The 26646-nt window shown below is 55.1% G+C and overlaps 7 protein-coding genes across 7 annotated transcripts; 3 read left to right on the top strand and 4 right to left on the bottom strand.

Moving 5' to 3' along the window:
- Positions 1–2584: 2584 nt before the first annotated feature.
- Positions 2585–3153, top strand: MYCGRDRAFT_106697 (uncharacterized protein; the record flags this gene model as incomplete). Its single annotated transcript, XM_003846931.1, has 1 exon — positions 2585–3153. One exon carries the CDS (start codon positions 2629–2631, stop codon positions 2890–2892), a length of 264 nt encoding a protein of 87 aa, XP_003846979.1.
- Positions 3154–3463: 310 nt separating this feature from the next.
- On the bottom strand, positions 3464–4485 carry MYCGRDRAFT_98011 (uncharacterized protein; the record flags this gene model as incomplete). The annotated part of the gene is made up of 5 exons (XM_003846869.1): positions 3464–3617; positions 3669–3775; positions 3899–3941; positions 4074–4176; positions 4458–4485. 5 exons carry the CDS (start codon positions 4483–4485, stop codon positions 3464–3466), a joined length of 435 nt encoding a protein of 144 aa, XP_003846917.1.
- A 3952-nt stretch (positions 4486–8437) lies between these two features.
- MYCGRDRAFT_111796 (uncharacterized protein) lies at positions 8438–10888 on the bottom strand (the record flags this gene model as incomplete). Its single annotated transcript, XM_003846868.1, has 1 exon — positions 8438–10888. The coding sequence occupies one exon, from the start codon at positions 10886–10888 to the stop codon at positions 8438–8440; it is 2451 nt and encodes an 816-aa protein (XP_003846916.1).
- A 1816-nt stretch (positions 10889–12704) lies between these two features.
- MYCGRDRAFT_111795 (uncharacterized protein) lies at positions 12705–14139 on the top strand (the record flags this gene model as incomplete). The annotated part of the gene is made up of 2 exons (XM_003846932.1): positions 12705–13540; positions 13788–14139. The coding sequence occupies 2 exons, from the start codon at positions 13077–13079 to the stop codon at positions 14137–14139; spliced, it is 816 nt and encodes a 271-aa protein (XP_003846980.1).
- A 1889-nt stretch (positions 14140–16028) lies between these two features.
- MYCGRDRAFT_98008 (uncharacterized protein) lies at positions 16029–18651 on the top strand (the record flags this gene model as incomplete). The annotated part of the gene is made up of 7 exons (XM_003846933.1): positions 16029–16169; positions 16295–16525; positions 16638–16665; positions 17019–17097; positions 17226–17595; positions 18272–18351; positions 18471–18651. The coding sequence occupies 7 exons, from the start codon at positions 16029–16031 to the stop codon at positions 18649–18651; spliced, it is 1110 nt and encodes a 369-aa protein (XP_003846981.1).
- Positions 18652–18865: 214 nt separating this feature from the next.
- MYCGRDRAFT_98007 (uncharacterized protein) lies at positions 18866–20302 on the bottom strand (the record flags this gene model as incomplete). The annotated part of the gene is made up of 2 exons (XM_003846867.1): positions 18866–19458; positions 19681–20302. 2 exons carry the CDS (start codon positions 20300–20302, stop codon positions 18866–18868), a joined length of 1215 nt encoding a protein of 404 aa, XP_003846915.1.
- A 5051-nt stretch (positions 20303–25353) lies between these two features.
- On the bottom strand, positions 25354–26538 carry MYCGRDRAFT_98006 (uncharacterized protein; the record flags this gene model as incomplete). Its single annotated transcript, XM_003846866.1, has 1 exon — positions 25354–26538. One exon carries the CDS (start codon positions 26536–26538, stop codon positions 25354–25356), a length of 1185 nt encoding a protein of 394 aa, XP_003846914.1.
- Positions 26539–26646: the final 108 nt, after the last annotated feature.

The following is a 26646-nucleotide window of genomic DNA, read 5'->3' as shown; positions in this document are numbered from 1 at the left end:
CCACCTATGCCTTCTCCGTACCACTCCTTTCCTTCTTCAACGTGTCCATCGCAAATGGCTGGCCAGACCACTGCGACGCACACGCCAAAGTCGGAAGATGGACCATTCCGACACCATTCCAATTCCAATCGCTACCTTATTCTCATCACCGTATCTCCGTTTCATGACTCCATCCCATCAACATCATGTCGCCCCATCTCATCACTACATCATCGCCATCTCATCAAGATCTCGAGGTTCCTCTTCTGTCTTCCTCACATCACACAGTTCCTTGCCGGTGTTAAGTCGGGAGGCGGCGTTAGCAACCAGGTAGGTGGTTCGATCGTATCTCTGGCTGTTTCGTTTCTGCATTTTCAAGGTGTAGGTGAGTTGGTGTTTGGAGAGGGTCTTCTTCGGTGGTTTCCAAATAGACAGAGTTTCGGCACAGGAATGCGAGGCACAGATCCGATGTGCGTTGTGAGATGATTCCAGAGCCATCTCATCGATCAGATCAAGCATGAGTTGGATTAACCATAATGACCTCGATCGGAGGCTTCTCCCGCTTGAGGAAGAAGGTGAACAAGAAGAAGGAAGGGGAAGAGGAACATGACGCCTTGTCCCTCTCTCCCATCCGTCTCCTCTTCAGCACGGCTGATCAGACCGTGAGAGTCAGGAGAGGGGAAGAGAGCGGGAATCAGCATCGGGTTCATTGCTTGAGTTCTTCCTTCATCGCAGGTCCTCTGATTGATTCTCCGGTGGGTGGATGTGTCATGTCCAGGGTAGCTGCCGTTGGATCGAAAACCACAAGGTGCTGGATTGGTATGCATGCATACGGATGAACATTTGTTGCGTCAAGGTAGTGGTGGGAGTTGCCACAGTGAGACCGCCGAGGGAAGAAATGTGCTTTTACTTGTGGCAAGGAAATCTAGAGCAGGCAGTCAGCAACACATTTCAACAAGAACAACACGCAACGAATTGTACACACCCTGGAGTTGGAGGGAAAGTCCCCGTGATTATCTTTGTGGTATAGTCCAAGAAGTGTTTCAGAGTCCTGCTGCCCGAGAAGTTAGTATTGGCGTTGCAATGTTGGGAAAAGCCACATGGAAAAGTTTTACCTCGACGATGCTTTGATGTTTTGCTAGTGATGCGAACGTGGCGGAGACTTGTGTTTGGGTACATTGGTAGGTAGAGTCGAAGCTGCAGTCCAATTGCAACGGCGGACCAGAAGACCAGCGTTTCTTGCTTTGCAAAGGTCGAAAATTTGTATGATCGGTGGTTGAGGTCGTCATAAAGGTTGTGGAAAACCAAGTGGGGTGGGTCGAACATTCCGGGAGACCTTGCAGTGCGGGAAGTTTTGATGGTTTTGAAGTTGGGCTACCAACGGTTCTGCAGACATTGCTGCTGCTGAAGGGTAATTGGTTAGACTTCTCTTCCTATGTTGTGTGTGGGAGGATACGTACTGGCTACATGTCGGTCAGTCGGAGACTCACACACTGGCAGTCGGTGACGGAGGACGTGTGCGGGCTAGCGACGGTGCTTTCAAGCTGCACAATCAGCCCGTGTCGGAAGTAGAAGATACGTGTCGATCAAGAGAAGAAGCATGGAGAATGCCGGATGAAAGATGTATTGTAACTCCTCCACCTGTCGCCCTCCTCTACCACGGGCGCGCTTTCCCACGGTAGACGAGTTGGAGAGGTAGAGAGTTGCAGGAAGAGAATTGCGGGAAGAGAGTCGCAGGAAGAGAATTGAGGAAGAGAGTTGCAAGTTGAGAGTTGTAGGAAGAAGAAATGGAAGCCGCACGGCCTTCTCACAAGTGGACAGAGAAAGCAAGCCAGATGGGGTGGTGCACGGAACATAATCTCCTGGACTGGACATAGGCAGTGTTTCAAGTACGGGATCAAAACAGATGAGAAGATCGTCGTGGCGGAGAGCAATGACGGCTGAGCTGCTGCGAACGGTCCAGTTCACGGCAGGAAACCGAGCTGCGAACGGTCCAGTTCACGCCATCGGCCGAACCGCATAGAGACAATCGCCGAAGATGGATGAACGGGTTTCGCACTGCTGTTCCGCTCGGGATGCAAGGTCCCGCCGAGACGCATGGGACGGACGAATGGAGCAAGTCGTCCATTTCCGGCTGGGGACGACTGCCATGCCGTCGAATCGACACGACCTTATCGGGCATGGAAATCTCCGAGGGCTCAAGTTGGCACAGTGTGCTTCCCGGATGAGTTCGCAGTTGGAAGGATGTCGTTTGTGGGCAGAATGAACGGCCAAGGGCGGAGTGGGCGTCCGGGATCGCCGAGAGTGGAGGGCTGATCACGCTTCCTCGTGATTTGTTCAGGCCGAGGAACGAACATTTCGCAATTGAAGCAATTGATTGGGGTTGAAAAAAGGTCAGTAAGGTAAAGGATGGAGGTTCTCGATGCCGTCGAAGTCCAGTCAAGCCCAAAGACTTCCATGGCTTGGCTTGGCTTGGCTTTCCCGCGGAGGTGCAAAGCTTTGTAGTTCTCGGCCGAACTCTTCTTCCTTGCGACCAGCCCAACTCTTCCTCCACACAGATCGCGTCCTCCCCGAAACTGTGTTCGACGTGCTGGTTGGACATGTCGTCGCTTTGTCATCTACTCGATCTTTCCTCGACCTGCTGCCAACATGATGTCGATCAAATGCTTCAACCAACCTACGAGTCGAAGATTTCAGCACGTCCATGACCACACCCCCTTGCTCGCTGGAAACGAGGTGATGGCTGAGTGTGAGGAGGAGCAGAAGGAGGATGTGACCCAGGAGGAGGCATACTCGGTGAAGGAAGTGGTGGTATTGGAATGCAAGATTTGTGTGCAGGTTGCTCAAACATGGCACCAACAGCAGGAGCACCAAAAACAGGAGAATTGGCTCATCGAAGTCGAGGTTTCATAAGACAATACACCATGGCTCAGCGCCTGGAGGATGGAGTGGCAATCACGCGCAGGCGCATATAGTACTGTTTCAACAGACGTGTTTCTTGCGAGGTCAAGGATAATGAGCAGGAGAATCGCAAATATCTCTCTCAATCGACTTCTAGTTCCTCCCAGTCCCCGGGGTGACCACAGTCCACGAATCCGGGACGAGACACTCTCCAAACCTCACATTCTATACTCATACCATCAGAGTTTCCGGAGTGAACGACCGAAAGATCACTACCGCGGGATGCTTCTTTTTCTCACAAAGCACTTGGAAACGAACAAGACTTCAATAGATCTCGCCAGCTGAAGACCACCACTCGATATTTATTCGCTTCGGTTCTCAAAGCCGCGGACTTGAACGGCGGTGGGAGAGAATGTCTTGAAGCTATTGGCGGCCAGGTATAGCAGCGAGACCATGGCTTCCTTCGGAACCTTGTTCAACTCTACTGCTGTTTTCGCACCCCCAACACAACAATCTCCACCATAACTACTACCTTGCTCAACCAGGATGGAGAACCACAAAATGAACTAGTGAGTCTGGAGCGTCATTCGCCGACTCCCAGTATGACATCTCCGAGATCACCACGGACGATTACGACACGGCCAGCATTGCTTCCCACGACGATCAAAACTGGCAGAGAGAGCAGACCGCCAGCGACTTTGATGAGGGCGAACGAAGACAAATTTGAAGAGATGACGCTGTCGCGAAATGTCGCCGTCCAGAGCTACAGTGCCAATAACTCGACACACCTGCAGCAGACATAGACGGAGAACGTCCTGCTCACAGCTACTTTCCGGAGGACCTCAAACCGCACTATGGTTGCAGTGAAAATGCACTCGCAGCCAGGCGGGAGACACTGAAAGGGCGAGATCAGCGTTGGACAGGAACTCCAAGAGCATACCGTCCATGATTGGTGGTGGCACTTGGAGCTGGAATTATTGGCAGTGGCACATATCTATGCGCAAAGAGACGAACGTACACCCATACGGGAAGCTCTTGCACAAGCCACCACATTCTCCCAACTGCCAAGCTATCATCGAACGCTGCAGCAGTATGGCTGAATGCCTGGCCGTCTGTTTGCGCGCAGTTTGCTCGTCTCGTCTGTCAATTGCCGCTGGTTCGCTGCGAGTGCTATGCGTCCTGCACGAACGTACAGTAGGAGTACTCCTCTCCACATTCGGTAGGCGTTGATGAGTGCAGTGACTAGCGATTCGTCAAGAACCTGGAGGTCGGTGGAGGTTGACCTTCGTCGGGCGCCTGTAACAAACTCACAGTCGGAATGGCGTGACAAGTTGTGCTTTGCTAAGATAAGTCCTTCGGCGATCGTGCAACAACGTGTGAGCCTTCTTCCAGCACATCACGCCGTGCCATCAGGTATTCTACTCCCGAAGAGTGATCTCAGGCACTGCGGCGAGGCCAAGAACGACAGAGTCATGTCGCGGAACGCTCATGAGGAGCTGCCGTGAAAACCTCGATCTAAAGGCCATAAACCACTTTTAGGTAGGTAAACAGCAGCCATTTCATCGAAACACACTCACGGTCGTGCCCAACAATACCGTGGGCCATCTTTCCTCTGCTCAAGACTCTATTCACCTCATCGCAACGACGGCCTGTGTTCTCCTAACGCAAATAATACTTAGCCAGGCTTGACTACAAGCGAGTCTTGTCGGAAGGGTTGACGGCATCGCAAGTAGAGTTGACTGTACATGCAAGGTGCGCTGAATACTCACAGAAAGCACCTATCATATAAGCCGCTTCGTGGCAATGTGGAGCTCGGACTATAAGAGGGAGAGTATGTCGGTAAGGGAGGCGAGGGAGGTAAGGGAAGCGAGGTTCCGGCCAGCGACGAGGAGGATCCTAGTCGATAGGTAACTCAGTAGGTGCGACGACGGGAACAGCTCGTCTGCTCCTGTCAATCCATCCGCCTAGTCATCTATCGTAGCGAACGAAGTCCACAAAGCTCGGCGGCACTAGGCGCCCTAGATCTCCTCGACTGGCCGCACTAACAATGGAGACCACGTAATGCAGGAAAATGAGCGCATGTCCTCCGAGGAGGCCAATCTCAAGCTGTAACGACCTGAACATCGCCTTTCGAAACACCTCCCTTGCTTCGGCCTCTCGGCGGCGGCGATATCTCCTTTAGCTTAGACTCCTTGATGTTGGGCTCAAAGTGGGCAATGCTCATTGGAATAGTCCTTGGCTTGCGTTAGCGCTTATGTAAGCAGGAACGAAGTGAATGCTCGACCAATTTCCAACATGCGGCAGCCGCTTGTTATCGGGTCTGTTCCAGCGTCGGGTTCCGTGCTGCGAGCACACGCCGTGGAGGCGGTAGTAGTGAAGCCTATCATTTGTCGTACCTCCACTGTTCTGTCGAGGAGTTCGGCGATCTGAGTGCCTTGGTCTGCTAGTGCTTTGCATGCAAAGTACGATCTGCGGGCGAGTAGTGTAGAGACATCGCGCACGATGTTATGTGACTTTATATGTACAGAGAGCACACCTGCAGTAGTGGGGAGGTGAACTCATAGGAATGCGTGCCCTTGTGTGCACGATTTCTACACTAGTGTGCACGATCACATTGGTACACTAGTGTATGTGCCCCTTAGTGTACGTTTTGCCTGTACCGCAGACTTTGGCACGGGCTGTACCCCATCAAGCACCAGTTATCAGCCGCAAAGCACCTCCGACAGAAAGAGCTTCATTCGGGACAGTGCTAGCCTGTCGACGCTGACTCGTATACATCTCAAGTTTTGACCAAGGACGAGACTCGCAATGACCAAGCAGGCATCAGCCAGAAGTCAGCAGAGAACCAAGTCGCTGCAAGAACTCCGCAAGGTTTTGGATCGAGTGGAGCAGTATCGCATGAGAACAGCTTCGAGTTCACTCCCCTGCTTCATGCGCCGACTCTCGCGGTCTCCAGCAAGGTTTCCCATTCCTTGAATATCGTCCCACTCGAGATAAACTTCTGCCTGCCCTTTCAGCGGCACACCGAAAGAAATAGAGTGCGGTGTGTACTTGTCCATGAGATCCAGGATCGTCAATCAGTTTCTCGAACGTCGTCGCACTCAAGCTGGACTCTTGCTCTTTCGCGGGCACAGTGGAAGGAGGGAAACTTCTGCAATGTGCTTGTCCATGAACTCCGGAAGCGTCAAAGCTTCCCTGAGCTGCCTACTTCCTCTACGTGGTCGGAGGTTTCGCAATCTCGATCTTGCATTCGCACACTTGTAGCTTCGCAACACTTGCTCTGCTTGATCCAAGCTCGCCCTGAACTTGGCACGTGGGTGGATCCCTAGAGGTTCACCTTGGAGAGTAGCATTGCAACTGAGTAGTGACGGGTCCAGGCTGGACTGGTAGTTGGTGAGACGTGGGATAAGGTATGGGACGGCGATGTGTAATGAGCTGAGGGAATCAAGAAAAAAGAATTCCGTGGGGCGTGATCTGATGGCTGAGCAGGGTTTGCTGGAGACTTGTCCTCTCGCGATGGAGGAGTCGCTCCTGTTAGTTATGGGGCCGCCAAGACGTAGTGAGCCTCGAGGCGGGGTGTGATGGTTGAGGATGGACCGCCGGAGAAGGCGGGAGAAGCATCTTGTTGCGCTGTCGAGGAATGTGTTGCTGCTGGTGATGTGGGCTTTAGACTTCTTGAAACCCCGGTGTCTTCGCGAAGACTTTTGAGCAGAGGCTGTCGTCGGTGTTCCCGTTGCCGTCGAACCTCTGGCCAAGGGCAGTTGAGTGGAACTGGCTGGAGATTCGGGTTTGGCAAGAGCTCAGCCGGAAGATAGACCGCCGGGGAAGGTGTAATAGGCATTCTTTTCTGCATTCAAGGCTTCTTTCGTGAGCTTCATCGCTGGGCTATACGTTACCGTCAAGCATTCCGAGTTCCTTGCCCGCCGCGGTGGCAAGAGGCCCATGGCATTGGTGATGCGGGCTTTGGAAGATGGCTTGAGTCAATGCTTTCGATGTGGATATTGTGCTTCTAAGGATTTGCTCGTGCTAGCGGGAGTGCTAGACCTCACTCTCCGATTGCTGTGGAGTCAACATTGCTTATGGAACCGCGGAACACCTGTAGAAGATGCGCTGCGGTCGGTAATGTGGAGTTGCCGATCGTGCCAAAGCCTTTCGAGAGAAGCCATCGAATTCTTTCTCCATCCTTGCCATGAGTTTGCCCGAGCCGGTTGATGAGGCAATTTCATCTCGACTTTGTCATCTTTCTCCTGTGTATCAAGTACCCATGCCGATAGCTGAAGTCCAATGATGCCTCGAATGATGCTTTCTCGAGTTGTCGCCCACCACGTAGCTCTTCGTTGACAACCTGAAGCTCGACCACAACGCCTTCTCAGACTTTCATCAAGTGTCATTCGGTAGCTTTGACACGTCCAATAACAACGACAACAGCGCTCTGCCGCTTTCCCGACCGCGATCATCGACAAGCTGAAGTTCAACGGCGATTCGCACAACGTTTGACGGCTTTCTCGGACTGCTACTAAGCCGTCAGTTCTCACCCAGCCCAGCAACCTCCCCACCGACAAGCCAAAGTTCAATGACAACGCTTTGCCGGTATGTTGGCAATTTCCTCATGATTGAGCCCAGAGTAAAAACAGAAGAGCCTCGTCTTCCCTGCTCAGAAGCGTAGGCTGGTGTGCGGCAAGACATAGCCTGGGCTGCCTTCCTCTCCTTCCACCGTGCCAGAATCTTATGACGCAGGTGTCTCCGATTCGTCTGCGTCGCCTCGAGGTCGGTCAACGGGATGTAAGAGATCCTAGGGCGGCCGAACTTCACTAGGTTATTGATCCCTTGGACGGCGAGCATAAGGCTTCCATTGCCGGTGGCGAGGAATATGCGGCCACGAGCTTGAGGCTTTCTTCCAGTAGTCGATCGCGCTCAAGATTGAGCCTTTTTGGCGGCTGACGTGCTTGCATGTAGCTGTTGAATAGCACGGGGCTGGCTCTATGATGAAGAACAATGACCGAGTTCCATGCAGCGGGCAACTACCCTCTCGAGCAGTCTCGCGCGCAGGTCATTGTGTCTCAGCGCCGAAAGACTACCACACCCTTGACCATCTCCACCTCCGGCGTCTCTTCTTTCTAACCTTGACCTCTCGGAACGAACCGGATAATTGGCTTACCTCCTCAATGTGACGTCAAATCTCGTGAGGCCTGCTGCTGCACGATGGCGTGCTAAGTATGAGTACTCGGCGACTCCACACCCGAAACATCTGGTGAGGAGCGATAGCAATCGGCTTTGCGTATCAGAGAGTTCAGACGGCCGCACGGGTTCGGCTCACATGTGTTTCACCACTCCAATACGGCCGAGTCTTGGTCAAGGACCTAGGAGGGGGTTGACGGTGCTGATGAGAGATGAATTCAGAGTACTTCTAGACGACGCTGAATGACTTCTGCGGTCACGGAGAGCACACAGAATCGCATCTCCTGCTTCTTTCAGGTCATGGACTTCATTCCGGTCATGGACTTCTTTCAGGTCATGGACTTCATTCCAGTCATGGACTTCATTCCGCTCATCGATTTCAACCAGAGACAATGTCCCGCATCTGTTGTCGTGCACCCTCTCGACTTTCCTTCTTCTCTCTCAGCCTCCTCTCGCATTCTCCCACAACCATGTCCGCCCAAGTCTTCACATACGGCAAGTTGGTCTGACTCGGCAGGGCGGGTTGCAAAGCCTTGAGCTCCCTCTCCAACAAGTGAAGAGTCCTTGCCGCAGCGGCGTGTTGACCGCTGCCTGACTCTGCCTTCTCCATCCTGGCCTTGGCGTTCGTAATCTCGCTCTGAAAATGTTCCACCTCCGCGGCGAGCGTATCCGAGATGGGTGATGATTTCTCCAAGGCGGTAGCAGCGCAGTATTGGATGTGTCTGGCCTGCGGCACGTAGGCTTCGATGCAGCTGATTTGCGCGGAGAGCTCCTCCATCTCTCGTCGAAAGGCGTTGATAGCATGTTGCATAGTGGTCTGCTCTTTCGATGGAATGTCGAGCTTGCGGCGCTTGTAGGCATAGGACAGTTCGTTGTCGGCCAAGAGTGAAAACTCCTCCACAAGGTGGGAGCAGCGACGCTGTGGCTGGAGAACTAGGCACGCCTGGAAAGCAGTAGTCCAAAGAGGAGTGGACAGTAGCAGCGTCTCATCAGGAACGCCACCAGCTACTATAGTCGTAGCCGTAGCAAGACAAGAGATGAAGTCTGCAGATTCGACTTCGTCGGCCACGTTAGGAGGGCTTTTGGAAATGATTTCCAGCGTCTCGGGTCTAGAGTGAAGTTGCGCGATGAGATCGGAGATGCTTGAGCTTGCCTCGGCAGGTGCCCGGGTGTAGACCGTAGCCTGTAGTGCTGACATGTCGACATCTGCAACGAACCAGTACCGTGTGCCACTTGGAGCAGGACACGCTACGGAGCCCAAGACGGTAAAGAACAGCGAATCTGCGGTGTTGTGTTGGACCGCAATCGAATCTTCGAGCAGACTATCGGCGGCAGGAGCCAACATGTCTCCCGTCACCAGGGAATCGCGTGGGTGGCAGAAACTAGTCATTACATTGCGTGCAAGTCGAAGCCTCTGAGAGCAACTGCGGTGCTGGTTCCAGAATTTCGCCGTGGTACCGATGTGCTTGTTTTCACCGTCGCCGGATGGGGAGCGTGGTCGAAGTCGCTTATGCAGCATGTCGGACGATGGGTCCTCGGGCGGACGAAGGTCGAGCGCGTCGAATGGCCGAGTGGTCTGGTGGACAGAACTCGGTTTGGCGGTTGTTTGCAGCGAATGCTGATGTCGCTGGTCGAAGGAGAGGATGTTGGTGTCGGTGTCGGTGTTGTCGACGAGGATTTCCGCGTCGGAGTGGAGGTGCCAAGCGGCGGGTTCGGAGCCGAATCCGAAGGCGTACACGTCATGGTCGTCCAAATCCTCAGCAGGAGGACTCCAGGTCCCATGCGACAACGATCCAGACGTGCTGCTGCGGTCGTCGAGATGACCTGATCGGTGTGCACGACCTTGCTCAGGTGGCGGCGCCGATTCCGTCGAACAGCGGTCCCGCCCGTTGCTTTGCCTCGCGCCGCTTTCATCGCCACGATGTTCCTCGTCTTCATCGCTATGATGCTGCTCGTCTTGGTGGTTGTCCTGCCCAGAATCCCGTCGACCGCTGTACTTCTGCCCAGCTTCTTCTTCTCCGTGATCCTGCCCATCAATGCTGTGCTGCCCATCTTCTTCCTCGTGATCCGACCGCCCATGGCGGACCTGCCCAGCTTCCTGTCCAACGCCGTGATGCCCTCCATCTTCTTGTCCGTGCTCCTCTCCGTCGCAGCCATGCATCATTGGTTTCTGCCCGTGCTCCTGTTCATCGCTCCCACGCTCTTTGCTCGGCGCCGTGCCCTTCGCCTTGCCGGGCCAATGCATTTGATCCTCGGCGACCGCCAGCTCGCTTGCACGCTTGCAGTCCGTTGGCGTCCATTCTGCCGAATGACTGACACCCCTCACCCCCGCACGCGAGCTCTTTCGATCGTTACTCGCACGATGGAGAAGTTGTAACGCGCGTATCAGCGAAAGACTGTGATTATCGCTTGACCTCAATTCCGCCAATTTGCGGAACGCCTCCAGGAATTTCCTTGTGACACCGGTATGTCCAAACAGTGCGTAGATGCCCAGGAAGTCGTGGAGATCTTTCTGCCACGGGCATGCGTCTGAGAGTAGCCACATGACTCTGGTCTTCAGGTTGCGATCACTGCCATGTGACGTAAAGTAGATTGTTTCGAAGTGATGGATCAGCTCTTCGGTGGTTTTCGGCGGAAGCGCGTGCGCAATCGAGGATTCGACGGATGAGATGGGCTGTGCGTTGCGAAGCCTGCGGTACGCTTCGAGGGCGGCTTTGCCATCATTAGAAGTCGCAGCGATGCTGATGAGCTGTTGGAGCGCTGACGGCGAAGGCGGCTGTCGTGAATGCGGCGAAAGCGACAGAGTCTTCCTCGTGTTTAGTCTTGCCATTGCACCAGATGGTGCAAGGCGCACTTGGTGAAAGGTGGAACATCAGCTCTGCCAGGAGGATCCGGCATGCAGAGTGGATTGCTCCTGGTACTTGGCCGACTACCCACCGCGCAGCCGAGACAGCTCGGGGAACAGCTCGGGAGGAAAGGTGTGTGCTTACTTGTGTGCATGTGTGCAGGGCCTACTTGTGTGCATGTGGGGGGGCTTGCTTGTGTGCAATGATGTCACTTCTTGCCTCAGGCATAATTCAACTCGTGTCAATCAAGGTCCCGCGCCCCATCCAATCTGGGCCGTGCGGTGCTGTCTTTACATCGTCGTTCATGTTGCGTTGTACCCGGGTAAGGATTGAATTCTGGGTCGATTCTTGATTGACGGTCACATGTCACTTCTTCCTCCGGGATTCGAGCTCGCTCGTAGCACAATGTGAGGCATTTCCAGAGGCATAGATTTGGGCAGATCAGACCGGAAGAAGTTTGTGCTGATCTCCAGGTCGCCTCAATCTCATACATTCTCGACGCAAATCAGGAAGCGACGTTGTGATTAACGTGGAAGAGGTATATAGAATACGTCGTCACAGGTACGAGATCTTGCCAGCATGTCAATGATGACATTCCCGTGCAATTTGGCACGCCTGCACAAGACGCATGATGGCCGATGTCCACAGAGTTCATGGAGGGAGGAACTGAAGTGGCGACTGTCTCGGCGACAAGCGGGACCTGCGTGACGATTTCGCTCGTGGAGACATTGCGAGGGTCTTGTCGATAGCTTTGGGCTGGAAGGAGAGGAAATGGAGACTGACCTTCTTGACAGCCTTGTTAGTTGATCATTCCATGGGCTTCACGTGAACATGATGCGCACGCGACAAGGCTCACATCAAACGACTTGACGGCTCTCACTGCTCATTCGCGACTCCCATCTCACGGTATCATCAGCTCCGAAGACCACTTACCTTGAGTGAGATCCTACGCCTTTGGTTTGCACTTCATCAACTCACTCCAGCGTATCACTCCACCGCTCCACCTTTCCTACACATTGACTGTCATGTTCACCTGCTTCCTTTCCGCGCGCCACTGCATATTACTCGATGCTCGGGCCGGTGTTCAGAGCGTGATGTAGTGGAGGTAGAGGGTGTTGGACTCAAGTTCGAGTATTGATAGCGCCCCGACTTGAGAGGAACGTCCAGCAAGAGTTTGTTGAGAAGCAGGAGGAGGGACAGAGGAGGCTGAAGGCATGACGCGAGTGTTGGGTGGAACTCTGCCGCTTGTACCCATGCTGTCCTGGTGTTGCGTTGGTGGTTGGGATCTGCGACGGTGACGACGACTGGACCTAGGGTAGGTAGAGAGGGATGCTGGTCTGTGGCTCTGGTGCGGTTGACGAGGCGTATGCAGGCGAGACGTTCAATAATGGGTCCTGTGGCGCCGTCGTGTTGTGTTTGTTCAAGGGTGAAGGCGAAGATGGCGTGAGCCCTGGAGCACTTGGATTTTGGGGAGTAGTGCGAGATATAAGCAGGCCTTTGACGTGTTCGTTGTAGATCGTTCCGACCGTAAACATCTCATTTGGCCGTACAGTGTTCTTGGCGTGACTTGATGCTCCACCGTAATATGAAGGATCACGCGGTGTAGGTAGAATGGAAAATCAGATGCTGGAAGTCAAGGTCGTCGGAAGGGTGGGCGTACACTAGTGTAAGCGTATCCCGTCATACTTTACTGAACACTAGTGACATCATCGATCCCAAAGAAGGGCTGGTGCACTTGAGACTCGGAGTAGGACATTATTTTGGAAATGCTTCCCTCCTCCACACTTGACCTCTTAATGCGCCCACATCATCATCACCAAACAAAGCGATGTTCGCCTTGAAATCGCTCTCCTCATCATACCTTTGGGGTAACTCCGAAAAGCGAAATATCGCTGTCACGACATCATGCTGGGCGGAAAACATCATGCTGGGCGGAGGACATCATGCTGGGCAGAGGACATTATGCTGTAAGGAGGACATCATGCTGGGCGGAGGACATCATGCTGGGCGGAGGACATCATGCTGGGCGGAGGACATCATGCTGGGCAGAGGACATGCAGGACATTGTCCTAGAGTTCATCGGAAGCCATTGCCCGCTGGAGAGCTTCGTGCCGATCTTTCCGTCCCTTCATACCTTCGACTTCATCATCACATCTCCGACTTCATCACCACATGTCCGACTTCAACGTCACATCTCCGCCCTCATCAACATCTCCGCGAAAGGGAGACTGGTGGAGGAGCACAACGAAAGACAAGAACATCGAATCAAAGCGAGACGTGGATGGTAAAGGAGGAGCGGACCTTCAGGATCTCTGGATGAAGTGTCTACGACATTCGATGTCCGAAGCCAGGGCGGCCAGACCAGAGACTGAGATGCCCGGATCATTCGTGATCGAGCAGTCCAAGATGCTCTCCGAGGAGACGCCCACACCAACCCGCACATGCAACTGCATCAACTGCCACACTGCTGACAAACACGGTCACCACCCTGCTCACGCTTTCGAGGCTGCCACTCCAGACATGATCCCGCCACTCGCGGCCGAGATGAAGCTCACCGCCGGTCGAAACGTCCGCCATCACGCCATCTGCGATGACTGCAACAAGAACATCTACGGTGTCCTGGGCCAAGCGCGATCGTACAATTCAGTCACCGCAGGTCCCAGGCGTCGAATTTCTTTGCCACCGACATGATGTGGACGTGCCTTACTTGACACTGCGATAAGAAGCGGTTCGGTCGTTCGCGTGCGTACAATGAAGCTGCATCGAAGATGACGCCGTCATGCAATTCTCCCAAACCTGTCTCCCGTCACGCCGACACCAGCTGTCGGCCTATACCATTCCTCCCATCGTCCGATACTCCGTATACGATCCAACCATCCACAGCGATCTGGATTGCGGAACCAAGCACGAGTACTACCAGGCTATTTGCTTCGATCCCGACGTTCCAGCAGGTCGGGCTTCTGCGGACCAACAAAGCCTTGGAGGATCTGCACGGCATGGACGGATCTCCATGCCTAAGCCGCACCTGGCCAGCCATGAGCCTGATGCGCAGGCATGGCGAGGAATGGAAGAGCTTCGAGAGTGCTGGCAGGTTGAGGAGCTTGGTAACTCTGCACATCATAGGGTGATCGAGCAACAAGCCTTCGAGAAAGACTTCGCTAGAGCCGCTTGCTCTGCGGATGATCGAGCTGCCAACCAGGATACGGGTGACGCGACAGCATTTGGATGTTCGTGAACAACAGCGGCTCGCACCAGACCACCCGGTGCAGCACTTCGTCGATCAAAGACTGGAAGCAGGTGGAACAGATGTAGAACCGGCATACAAGCGCTTGGCAAAGCAACTAGCGGTGGCGTGAACGACCGGAGCATTGTTCGGGTTCAAGTCCCACGCGCGTGGCCTCCTGCCCGATCAGGAATAAAGCCAAGCCAAACGAATGGAACCAGCAAAGGTCTGTTCGGTGCTGGCTTTGCGCCATCAGCGTCGGGCAGCGTCCGCACCTCCTCCTCAGAGGATACTCTACTCTGCCGCCTCGCCTTCATCACGACACCCTCGCTGGATAATCGCCCAAGAGAGCCTTCCTCCACCGACTCTGCCCGTCTTGCTGACGTGCAGCAACATTATCCGGAAACTGCCTCATTCGCGTACCCTCGACCTCCACATCTCCATCTATCTTCTGCCGCCGCCTGCAGACGCATTCGGTCCTAACACCAGCGCCATTTCTGCATGTCGCGAGTACAAACCGCAACACAGCTCTCGCCGAGAACGGTAGACTAGACTCTGCTGTAAGCTGTTCCTCGAGAACTTTGCTCTCGACCCAGCCCTCCGAGTTTCTTCCAGGCAGCCCTGCGCCTTCACGGGAATTGGCGTATGGGCGACAATGCTCTACATCGACATTGCATAACTTGACAAGGCACGGACGGCAAGTCACTTTGAGATCTCGCGTACTTTGCATGGAGACGCCACAAAACCTCTGTTCTTAGCTCTTCACATAGACTACAAGTATGTAAAGCGTAATCATCTTGCAATCAATATCTTTCTCCTCGGCCGCGCCAGCCTCAGCCCATGCGATGCTGCCCTCCCTCATCCCTTTACTACTACCAATGATTCTCTTGGTGGCCCAGGGAAGGCGAGCTTGCCAGAATGGGGCCCGAGAAAAAAGGCCTTGCAGATTTTGATAAGTAGAGCGTCGACACAATCACTCGTCGTCAGGAGCCTTCAACCTGTCTCCAATTCACATCGCCGCCCGCGGCGTGATCGGGCTGGCGTCGAAGAGCTTAATGATCTGATCTAGGTTCCAAGCATACTCTACCTCAAAACGAGGAACGGCCTATTGTCTTGACGTCTTGACCGTCTCCGAGGCTAAGGTATTCCACGTCATTCACCGACACGGCGAAGAGGCCATGCTGGGACAGGGCGGCGTGGAGGCGGAGTGAAGCCGGTCCCAGCTCCTCTTATGGGCCACCGTAGCTTCAAAAGTTCTAACCTGTCTTGAGCTTTTGCCAACACCCAAGACTGGCACCAAGACGAAGAAGACAAAACGACTCGTCTGCGGAGTGAAACGTCACCGTCACCACCACCGTCACCGCTACCGCCTTCGTCTCCGCCATTATGTCAATCGAATTGTGATCACCTCTCTACCACCCGCGCTGTGTGCACCATGGACGACCACCCTCCAAAGCCCCGCGCCGGCAAGTCCAACCAAAATCACCACCGCCGCCATACATCCCGGACTCCTGCCACGCCCACCGCCAGCGACGCAATGGCACTGGCAAACCGATGGAAATTGCGGAGCCAGAGACTTAGGAAGTCTCAGCCTTTGATGGTCAGATGTACGCTTCAGTCACCCGTCGAGGAGGATGTTGGAAAAGAAGTGACTGCAGATGTGGATTGACAGCTCCGCCACGGAAAAGCTTGGTTCGAACGGCGCCACTCTCAACTTCACTGCCTCGAATCTAGATTCTACACCGGACTCCGCGCGAGACAGCCCGTATCGCTGATACCGCTGGGAAGCCATCAACGCGACCAGAGGAGATCGATGTCGAAGGGAGGGCAAAGAATGGAAAGAGAGAGTTTGGCCACGTAAGGAGGAGAAGGATGTTGGAGGGAGGACCGCAGACCAGACGATGCCACGGCAGATACTACGACAATCTGAGCAGCCGCTGCAGCTGGACAATTCTGAACAGCGCAAGGACAAGGATCTCAACAGCGGATATGGACACAACCCTTCACAGCCGCCGCCGCCGCCATACATTCCTCAAGAGCAGGTACTACCTCAAGCCTCATCCAATGTCAGCCGTAAAAATCCTCCCGAGCTCGAATACGACGACTGCCAGGATTTCCTTCAGCACCTCACTGCCTTCTTCATCACCCATTGCCACAATGGCTCCAGACAGAAGTTTCTGGCGCTGTGGACGATTTGGGAGATGATTTGTTTTCTTTGCGAGGCGGCTCATCGCAACCAGCGATGATCGGCAAGACTTCCACCCCGCCCGGCGCAGGCAAGGAGAACGACAGCAAGAAGACCGCCGGACAGGAAGCTGTGGTGCCGACTCCGGCAGAGAGGCCCACGATGACATATCGCAAACGCAAGCCGGCGTGGGAGTGGGAAATTCGACGGGCGGTTTGAAAGGAGGAGGCAGTGTAGGAGAGTGTCGTACCCACCGCAGAACGCCGTATTCTGCTCCTGCTCCCGCCTATCATGTTTCCTCATTCTCGGCTTCCTCTTTGGAAAGAAGATCTGGAACTGGCGGCTGGGATGCGGTATGTCCCGTTCTTCGACCTGGACGTACTAATGAAAGCCAGCAACGTTTTCCTCCTCCTTCGCCGCTCATCCTTCAAATTCCTTGCCGCCGCGAAATAAGCCACTTCCACTGCCTCCCGCATCAAAAATACCAGCATTGACTCCAACACCTGCCGCGTCTCCGATCCTCTCCCCTGGAAAGCCCATTCCATTTCCCCGGGAGAATCAGCCACCGCCGAACTAAGCGATTTGGACGACCGCATCGCCGGCTTGAACAACCGACCAAATCGCCGAGCTGATCAATCCCATCGACTTGAACGACCACATCGCCGACAAGGTACCACAGACTCACATTACTACCAATGATACGCAGAGGAAGCATTGGATCTGCGACAAAGACATCACAACAAGTCATGGAAGAAGTCAGGACAATGGAATCCGACAATGCGACCGTGTGCCTGCGGGCATTCGAATCGGTTCCCGAGCGAACAAACAAAGGACACATTCTCCTTATCCTCCAGCAGTGATATCCTCCAACACGGCAAACTGTCCCTCGCACCGGCAACGAATCACCTTGCAGACACCCTACCATGACAATGTCCACTACCGACCTCGACTCCCAACGCGCTCTCTTCTCCCGCTACCACGGCCTCCTCGACACCGACAACCTTCTCACCGCCCAGCGTGCTGAGACCGCCCGCCTATTCCTCCGCCTCGCGCAGCGCAAAGCGATCATCCTCTCCACTCCGCATGCGTCCGGAATACATCTCTGCTTATGCGCTAGGAGAGCTCGCCCGCGTCTTGGGTACAGAGGCTGGAGAGAGGGTCTTGGAGGGGAGGGACCGGAGATTGAGGGACATCCAAGAGGAGGTGCGCGAGGAGATATTGCGGTTCTACAAGGAGAAGAACGGAGGAGGATACTCGCGCCTGCACTACGATCTTTCGCCAGGGTACGGTTGGTGGAGCGCGAGGGAATGGGGTATCATTCTGGCGGTGCTGCTGGTTTGGTGTTTCGGGGTGCGGGAGTGATCACACACATATGATACCAGCAGCGAGCGGAGCTTCAACTCGCTTGTCAAGAACCGCTCGGTATCTCCCTCAAGCATTGCAACACGCGCGCGCGCACTCACACACGCCCACACATACAAGCTCCAGCGGGCATCCGAGAGGAACATCGCTCGGTCGCGGCCGATTTTCCGGAGTTCAATGGTTGCGCTTGCGGAGTGGCGCTGGTGCTCATGGATTACGTCGCCGAGCCCGCTTCTGCCCGATCTCGAACTACGCCAACCAGATCGAAGGCTACCTGGATCGCATGACAGGCAGAGAGCACGGAATACCGCACTCTTGACGCTACCGCAGGGAAGGGAAAAGAAATGGAGCGAGAGGGTCAGGTAGTGCCGATGTGGCCTCGTTACGTACTCCAATCATGATTATCATGTTGGCTTGTCATTTCTGGGCCCAAGTACTTCAGATCATTCTCCCTCCACCTTCTCGTTTCCTCTCTTGCTGCTTTCCCATCGTATTTCTGCGCCACCAGCGGTTTTACATCTCCCCGTACCTGACAGACACCGGGAGAAAGCAACGAACACAACACACACACACACACACACACACACACACACACAGATACACGCCTGCACACTGAGCCTCCGCAGCCCGCCCTCCCTTTCATTTCATTCATTCATTCCCACCTCGCCGGCTCGCAGGTACACTTGCCCAGCCACGACCATCCCAAGTCACCTCTGCTGATTCCCAACTCCCAAGATGCCCAACTTCCCCACCGAGAGACTGGAATACATAGATGCTGGTACCGAACTCGGCCCAGACGTCACCCGGAAGACCCTCGTGACCCAGAAACCACCCAAGCGGACGCCCAAACCTGCCTCGCAGACACCCGCCGCGCCTCCGACTATGCTGTGCTATCGGGCCAGAATGCGCAGCAGGCGATTCAGGAGGCGGAGCAGGCGATGCGGACTGCCCTGTCATTCCACCGGACAGCCATGTGATCACGTACCTTCTTCCCACTCTTCTGCGACATGACACGTAATAAGCGACGGCGTGGGTTGCGGACTCGGATCGAGTTCTTCACTCGTTGTATTGGATTTTGTCTTGTCCATCCGGCCTCAGGCAGCTTGGGAATAGAAGAGAACTTACTTCACATCTGTCACTTTCAACTCCTCGCAACAACATGCGGGATGGAGAGAGACGAGCTTGAAGTCGTCAGGCAAGACGATGCAGATCGCCCTGCGCGGCTTGTTCGTCGGTAGCATGGTCGCGAGCTGGGTGGTGTCCGACTGTCTTTGCCGGTAGCTCGTCCACATCATGGGATGATAGTGCGAAGCTGCGGTGACCGACGCCAGAGACGATCTCGGAGAATCGGGCCTGGTCGGTGATGGAACGAGTCTGCGGACCAGGCGGCGCGGTCGTGCTGATGGCGGTGTCATCGTCGCTCTGCTTCCAAGCCGGCGCCCAGGCGATCGACTCGGTGGGATGGGGAGGATCAAAAACCACCGCAATCTCCTCGTTGTTGGACGAGTTACTGGCCAAGATCATGGCGTTGCAGAGTTCCGCCCTGCATATCTTGCTCTTTTGCATCCTCGGAACCACGTTCTTCCCGGCCGGCGGCTGCTTCTGCATACCTCTCTGCATCGCGAGCAGAGCGGCGAAGAGCTCCGCGTCGTTCGTGGCCCGGGGAGTTGGCGTTGGTATGCTGGATATAGTCTTGGACATTGTGCTCACTGGTGGTTTTCCTGGCCGACCACGATCGGACTCTCCGCTCTCATCATGCGCATCCGCCATCAACACCTCCTCGGCTTGTTGGGATTTCTTTCAGCTTTCTCGGGTGGTAATGTGTCTGTCTGACAATTCCCTCTCGTCCGGCAGGGCCCGTCTCGCATCGTGAAGGCCAACCAACGACATCCAGAGCATGACATAGTGTTTCACGAGTACATGAGTTTTCGTTGTACCCTCTTTTTCGCGAGGCCTTCGAAAGGTTTTGGGTCATTCCTCAGCGATAAGTGGAAGACTGCAACTACAGTGTGAGCCACGACCATCGCCGACGAAGATCGGAGGTTTCCTGTTGAAAGGTCTTGTGGGAGAGGTTTGGGTTGCCCGGGTGTTTGGGGGGAGTTTTGTTGATGTTGCGGTTCTGTTCTGTTCTTCTCTCGACATGGCCACATCGAATGGTGTATGGATGATTGATGATGGCTGAATCACGTCTCCCGTCCTCCTCCATCCTCCTCCGCCGGACCTCGCGATCCCACCCCGCTCCGCCCGCTCCACCCGCTCCGCCGACCAAGGGAGAGAGGCATCTATTTCCATGTCCGTGACCACGAATCCTTCACCGTGAGGCCTCTCCTGACATCTCCCAGCCATCGTCTGCTTCCGTTCCAACCGCCGCCGCTCCCTCTCGTACCGGTCCGCCTCCGCCGCCCAGCCGACTTGCAGACGGCGTCCTTCTTTTGCCGAGAAGCTGGAGTCGCCGGACGAGCACTCGTTGTCTGCCTCCTCCGCCTCCTCCAAGCTTGTCTCCTCTTCGGCCATGGCGGATTCGCGGCGGTGTCGATGTCGACCAGGTCGGTATCGAGGAGAAGATCGGGAGAGTTCGGCGCGGCCAAAGGTGGAGTTTCGGAGACGGGTGACTTTGACGCTCGACATGGTCTTGGTGAAGGGGAAATGATTCTGGCTGCCAGAGCTGACGGATAGGCAGGGGAGTTTTTTTGACAGGAGGAATTGTGCAGCGAGATTGGTCTTTGCAGTGTAGGCTCAACGTGGGCACCCGAGAGTGGCGATGGGTAGGATGATGTTGATCTCTGCCAGGGCTTTACATCGTCATGAAGGTGTTGAACAACAATGCTGAACATCAGTACTGGTGCTGAACGGGGCCCGCCGGGTGACTGCAGGAGTGGGCGTCACACCATGACCTTTGCCGAAGTTGACGACAGCGACGCTCTTTGCAATGAATGCTGTCGGACTGCGTGACGGCAGTTCTGTTGGATGGACGGCCGCACGACCTCGACATTGAGGGATGGATCTCGACGGCGGAGATCTGTTACAGCAACGTTGGCGGCAGCATCTCCTGTTGGCGGCAGTATTTCCGCTGGGCGGCACCCGCAATCATACTCCCGGATATGGCGGATGACACGTGCGGTCGACAGAGGTGACAGTTGAAGAGATCGAAGCAGTCCGTCTCGCCTCTGCTGTCCCTCCATCACATCCCCAACATCGAACGCCTATTACTGTCTGCAGACACTGGGTTGGTTGTCACGGTTCTTTGAACGCTTGATCGAACAAGTTTACATGGCCAGCAGTAGTGAGCACCGCAAATACAGCACACCGCTCCGCGGGCAGCTCGCCGGAAACCAGCCAGATCCCTTCGGAAAACACCGCTCTTCCCCTTACGGTCTCATCCCCTTCTACTACTACCACGAATTCATCCGAGACTGCTGGAATTGCACCTCAACAGCCCACAACCGGACTCCTATCCTTCACAGAAGGGGTCGAATCCGAGGAGTACGCTCGCGCCCCGAAGAAATCCCTCTTCCTGAAAGGACTACTCGACTCGCGTTTGCAGGGTGGAGATCGTTGCATCTCGACCTGGCTCCGAGCTCTCGAGCACCTCCGGCTCCACTAGGAGACACATTCAACTCTAGCCCCTCGAGCCCAGACCGTCCATCGCCAACCCAGAGCCCGATCCTCCTTTCAAACGTACAAGACGACGCCCCACTTGAACCGATGGCCGATCCATCTTTACCAGAACCCGGCTCTCTGTCGAGTTTAAGCAACCTCCCGGTCGCCTCGGACGGACTTGGAATTTTGCTCGAATCGACTCTGTCCAGCCTCGACCGACCTTCTCCAACTCGCGGATCCTCCCCTGCAGCTCCGGTTCAGACCCAACCTCTACGTCGCGCTGTCTCACTCGAATCTTTAGCCGACGGCGGAGAAAGCTCCAACTTCCGGGTCGTACCTGAACCCTCCTGGCCCGACGTGCAAGACGAGGCAAGCTCTCTTGAGGATTTCGAGGATCTCAAGGATGATGTGCAGGGTTTGCCTCCGGATGAGGAAGCTTCCGAGGAAATTTAGGCACGCGCGAGGAAGCTGCTGCAGGACCGCGGTGGGAGCGTCAGTTCGGAGTACGGTGATGATTGGCACAGGAAGGATGAGGGAGGTAAAGATGAGGGAGGTAAGGATGAGGGAGGTGAGAGTGAGGGAGGTGAGAATGAAGGAAGTGAAAACAAGGGAAGTGAGAGCGCTGGGAGTAAGGAGCTACATCTTCCTCTGCATGTGTTGCTCACGTGGCATTTGCTTCCAGGGGAATACCGGCACTGACCACGCGACCTCCACAGCTCCGCGCCGCCTTCGAACACCAGTCCGAGAGTCATGAAGGTCCAGCGGAACGCGGAAGGAAGTCTTTTGCACCGAACTCACGGCCAGCAAGCCTGGCGAACTACCCCTCAATAGCATTTGACGACGTCAAAGTGCGCTTCTCCCCTTTTCACGATCCTGCTGTTCCTTCTTCCCATGATGATTGGACATTACAGGTTCCTGCACGTCCGTGGTCCGAAGTGACCAAGAGCAGCACGTCCACGTTCGAGAGCAATGCAGCTGCGGAAGTCCCTATTCGAGCTGGGTCCTGTCATTCGAGGATTAACGATAGGCGGCAGAGCCGCGAGTCAGGCGTGCGAAGCCGAAAGGATGATCTTGAGAAGGCCGCCGGAAGTCCCGGTCTCACATCTATTCCCGCCAGCACCAAGAAGGCTCGGAGAACTCGGGTTGGAAACACTACCTCCTGTGCTTCCTCATCTGCCTTCCCCTCTTCTTCTTCCTCCTCCGTCAGTAGTTCCCTCTCCTCTTTCCCCTCCTCCGTCCGAGCAGCCGCCTCAACCTCACTTTCTCCCACCTCCTCTCCTCCTCTCCTTCTGCCTCTACACTGCTATAAAGGAGGGCATCTTTACTACGAGATCTTTCGATTAACAAAACCGCTTTGCGCTAGTCGTGAGGCGCTTGCCGAATATAGCGGAACTGGACGTGGTGACCAGGGAAATTTCACCTCGATGCGCAGATCATTCGCAGTTCCGCGCTCGAATGGATGGCCACGCATACGCATTCACTCGAAGCAAGGAAACATCAAAACCAGTCCGGCGGCAATCCACGCCTCTCCCGCCGAACATCTACTGTCGCCTTCCAACTCCACAACCATATCTGGCACTCCTACTCTCGGCGCCGCAAGCTGGCACTGGGAAGGATCCGGCCCGACAAGCCGTGCCGACCTCCCTACCGGCGGGTTGAAGATGGCGATTGAGTCGGCCCTGCTCTTACCCTGCTCTTCGCCGGCCTAGACGTCGCTGACACAGTGGATTATACGAATTTTCTCGGCGTCGGGGAGAGATGGGAGGATTTTCGGTGCAGGATGCTAGATAGGGGTGATGGTGGGGGTCTTCGTACTGCGTGGCCCGAGGTGTACCTATCCACGTGGATCGATTTGAAAGCCCTGATGGGGCTGGAGCGATGGAGTCGGCCGTGGGGAATGGTTGGAGGCGTGGATGGACCTGGAGGAGAAAGGATGGACGACGTTTGCTATTTTGTCTGTGGACGGTGGGAGTTTCCAGGCTTCGGATTGGCTTTGTTCTTAATGGCCGGTCTCGCTTTTTCAAGGCAACAAGACATCGACACAAGCGGAGGTGGGGACTGTCTTTGCTTTTCTTTGTTGAGCGTTTTGGGGGAGTCCGCCGTCGAGAGTTGTTCGAGATCCTTACGGTACTTCTAGAACCGCATTATCTGAAGTCTAGCCGTCGACATCGGTTCGAACGAGGATTTCTTTGTCTGTGATGTGGGAGAAAGAACGCGGGCTGTCGAGCTCAATCGTGAATGTGGCTCCGGATATGGTCTGTATGCATCGTGAGCACGTTTGCCCATTAACATGCTTGTCGTCGTCGTGAAGTTGCTCGAGGCGGCGGCCATCGTTCGCTCCAGAGGTTTCCGTTACCATTCATTAAAGCTGGAATCTTCATGTTGGCATAAGAGGGGTATCGTCAAGTAGAAGCATTCTATCAGTTAATACAATGTAAGAAAGGTAGTGCGAACAGCGCTTGTGAATGATGTGTTGCAGATGCCGCGCTGTGGAGTTCTTCGCGCAAATCTCTAGGAAGAGCAATCTCCCAGTTGCATTCGTGCATATGGAAAGTTTCACGAGCACGGAAGTGAGGGCCAAACGGATGTCGAGCAAGAGTATTACTGTCGCGCGGGCAAAGGCAATTTTGAGAACTGCTTGCGCTGTCATAGGTATTGAACACTCCCGGAAAGGTGCAAGAGCATCATCTATCCTATGCGCTGTAGTCGCTCATTTTGGCTCACACAACGAGATCTTATCCTTATACTCCATGCGTCGTGCAGCAATGAATCCCGCTAGAGAATGCATGTGCTGCCGAACGACCTCCAGAGGACGCTTATCGGGAACCTCGGAACGGCCACCTTCGAGCTGCTCCAGTTCCCTTTCCAAAGAGGCAACCCTAGCACGTTCAATCCGACCTTGAGGGAGATTGCGAGACTGTTTTGGTTTCGCTTTGTAAGAGTCGACTTCGGCTTGAACGTCGGAACTCTCATCCGTAGACACAAGTCTGCCCAAGGCGATGGGGGTGAGGTATACGATGTGCGCAGCATCGGCGAGCAGGCTGGCGGCTATAACCGTCTTAACTTATAGAGCGTCGCGAAATGACTTGGCATGTCTTTAAGACTGAATGAACGTCGATAGATGGACCGTAGAGAGACGACCACCTTGTTTAGCGCTGCCAACCTCAGCGGCAGCGGAGATAACAGCGGCAGCAGGTGGCAACAAGGCGTCCACGGTCGCAAGGGCGTCGCGCATATCGAGGTCGTCGACGGTGGATGAGGCGGAATGTGTGTCGATCGCATATGACCAGATTGGAGGAAAGGCGGCGATGGTGTTAGAGACTGGGCGGTGCATGCAAAGGCATGTCGCTACAGCGACGACCGCATACGGCGCGCACATCGGGACCAAGTGCAGCTCCTCGATAAGATCATTCTCTCCGTAGCGAATAACTTGCTCGATAGTTGCGGCATTGATGGCCGTGTTGTCCGGCACGTAGATCTTCGACTCCGGTATTCCGGACCGATTGTCTACGTAGGCACATGCCACTAGAGTCCCTCCTCCTTTGCTTGTGTACAGGATGCATGTCCGTAGGCCACAGGGTATTGGATTAGCATCATCGGCGCTGCGACGATGAATGACCAAGCTGCCTTCGTCGGTGCCATGTTCTGCGACCGATACGGCGTTGAGCTACGTGTCGAGCGAGTCTGGTGGCGGATCGGCCGTCGAGGGTGCGCTTCCGAGCATGTTGCCAAGCAGTCGACGTCGCTTCGTGATGAGGGTGTCAGTGTCGTCGGGCAGCTCCGGCGATTTGCGCTTGCGGCTCATGTCGCGAGAATGGTGGCGGATGGTGTGGTTTGGCTGGACATTGGAACCGTCATTCTAATGAGAAGGCTCGTCAGTAAGGAGAAGTGGCGGGCAAGGATATGAGGGAGGCGTACAGGTAGTGTCGGTGGTGTCGGCGTGTGGATGTTGACGTTGGGAGGGAAAACGGAAGCTGAAGCGACACTGCCAACCATGGCCCCATTGAAGCTGGGCGTTGGGTCGCGTGACGGACCATCACTCCCGTCTCGATCCCGGAATCGCCTGCAGACCAGGCCGCTCAGTTCAGATCGAATGATGCATCGTCGACGAGCGCATTTCCTGCGCCTCTTGCTCCATGGCCCTGCTCAGGGGAATTTTCGAGCGGGCTGGCCTCGGAATCGTCACCTCCATCGTCAGCCCGCGGCGTGGTCATTTCGTTCTGGTCTGGGAATGGGCTCTCGTTGTTGGGTACTGCTCGTGATCGTGATTTGGTGTATGCGAAGGAGGGTGACGCACTTCCACTCCTGCTCCGACTCGTCCTCGAGTTCGAGCCATGCTGGTCTGTCTCCATGGACGATCCGTCAGTGTCGTCAATCTCCTCATCTTCCTGATGCTCACTTTGCTCCTCCTCCTCATCTTGAAGCTTCTCTCCCCCCTCTTCCGTGTCATCGAGTCCGCTGTTGTCGCATCCATCCGAGTCTGATTCCTTGTCGGTCGCCACCTTGTAGGCCAAATCCGTGTCTATGGCCGCCCACTCGTCCTTCGGACTGACCCTGCGCTTTGTGTACTTTTTGGTTCTCCTCGCACGCGACGCATCCCTCAGCAGTGCCATCGCAGCCTCATGCGAGCTCGACACACCCATGAGCCGCTGGATACCCTCCATAAACTTGCGGCTTTGACACATTTCCGCGCCGAACAACGCGTACACGTTCAACATCGAGTGATGTTTCCATCCCATCGTCTTGGCAAATTTCCTGTGACATATTTGCACCCTGGTACTCACCTGCTCGACCACGAGGTCTTCAAGCGCCTGAGCTTTGGCGGCCGGAAGCTCACCAAGAACACCGCTAGAGGCCCAGAAGCAAGTCGGTGTGTCCTTTACATCTGCTCGCAACCACCACCACTTCCGGAAAACCTTGAGCGCGTCGCGACATGAGCCGTCAGCGCTGGGTCGCCTGAGAGAAAGCGTGTCATCACCACTGTCCGAGCTCGCAGCGTCGGGTTCAGTCGGATCGTGGTCCAGTAGACGTAGGAGGTGTCTATAGGCCTCGCGAGCTTTGATCCCGCGCTTATGCTCCTTCTCCTCCTCCTCATCATGGTCTTCTTCCTCCTCATCCGGGTCTTCTTCCTCCTCCTCCTCCTGGTCTTGTTCATCCTCCTCCTCATCCGGGTCTTGTTCCTCTCCCTTGTCATTGGCTCCACTTTCGCTCGCTCTCTCAGCCGGGCGGGCAGTCGAGCTCTTGGGTGCTGTCGTGCGGGGCATGATGCTGATATGATGTCGGGGCGTTGCGTCCGATTTGCCGTGCGAAGAAGAAGAAGTGATCGGGACGTTTGAGGCAGGAGCCGCCTATTGATGTGGGAGGAGGTCAAA

Source organism: Zymoseptoria tritici, chromosome 20 (genome assembly GCF_000219625.1).
Source record: "Zymoseptoria tritici IPO323 chromosome 20, whole genome shotgun sequence".
In the NCBI taxonomy this organism is placed as follows: Eukaryota; Fungi; Ascomycota; class Dothideomycetes; order Mycosphaerellales; family Mycosphaerellaceae; genus Zymoseptoria; species Zymoseptoria tritici.
Note: the sequence above shows the minus strand (reverse complement) of the source record. Positions and strands in the feature narration are given on the sequence as shown.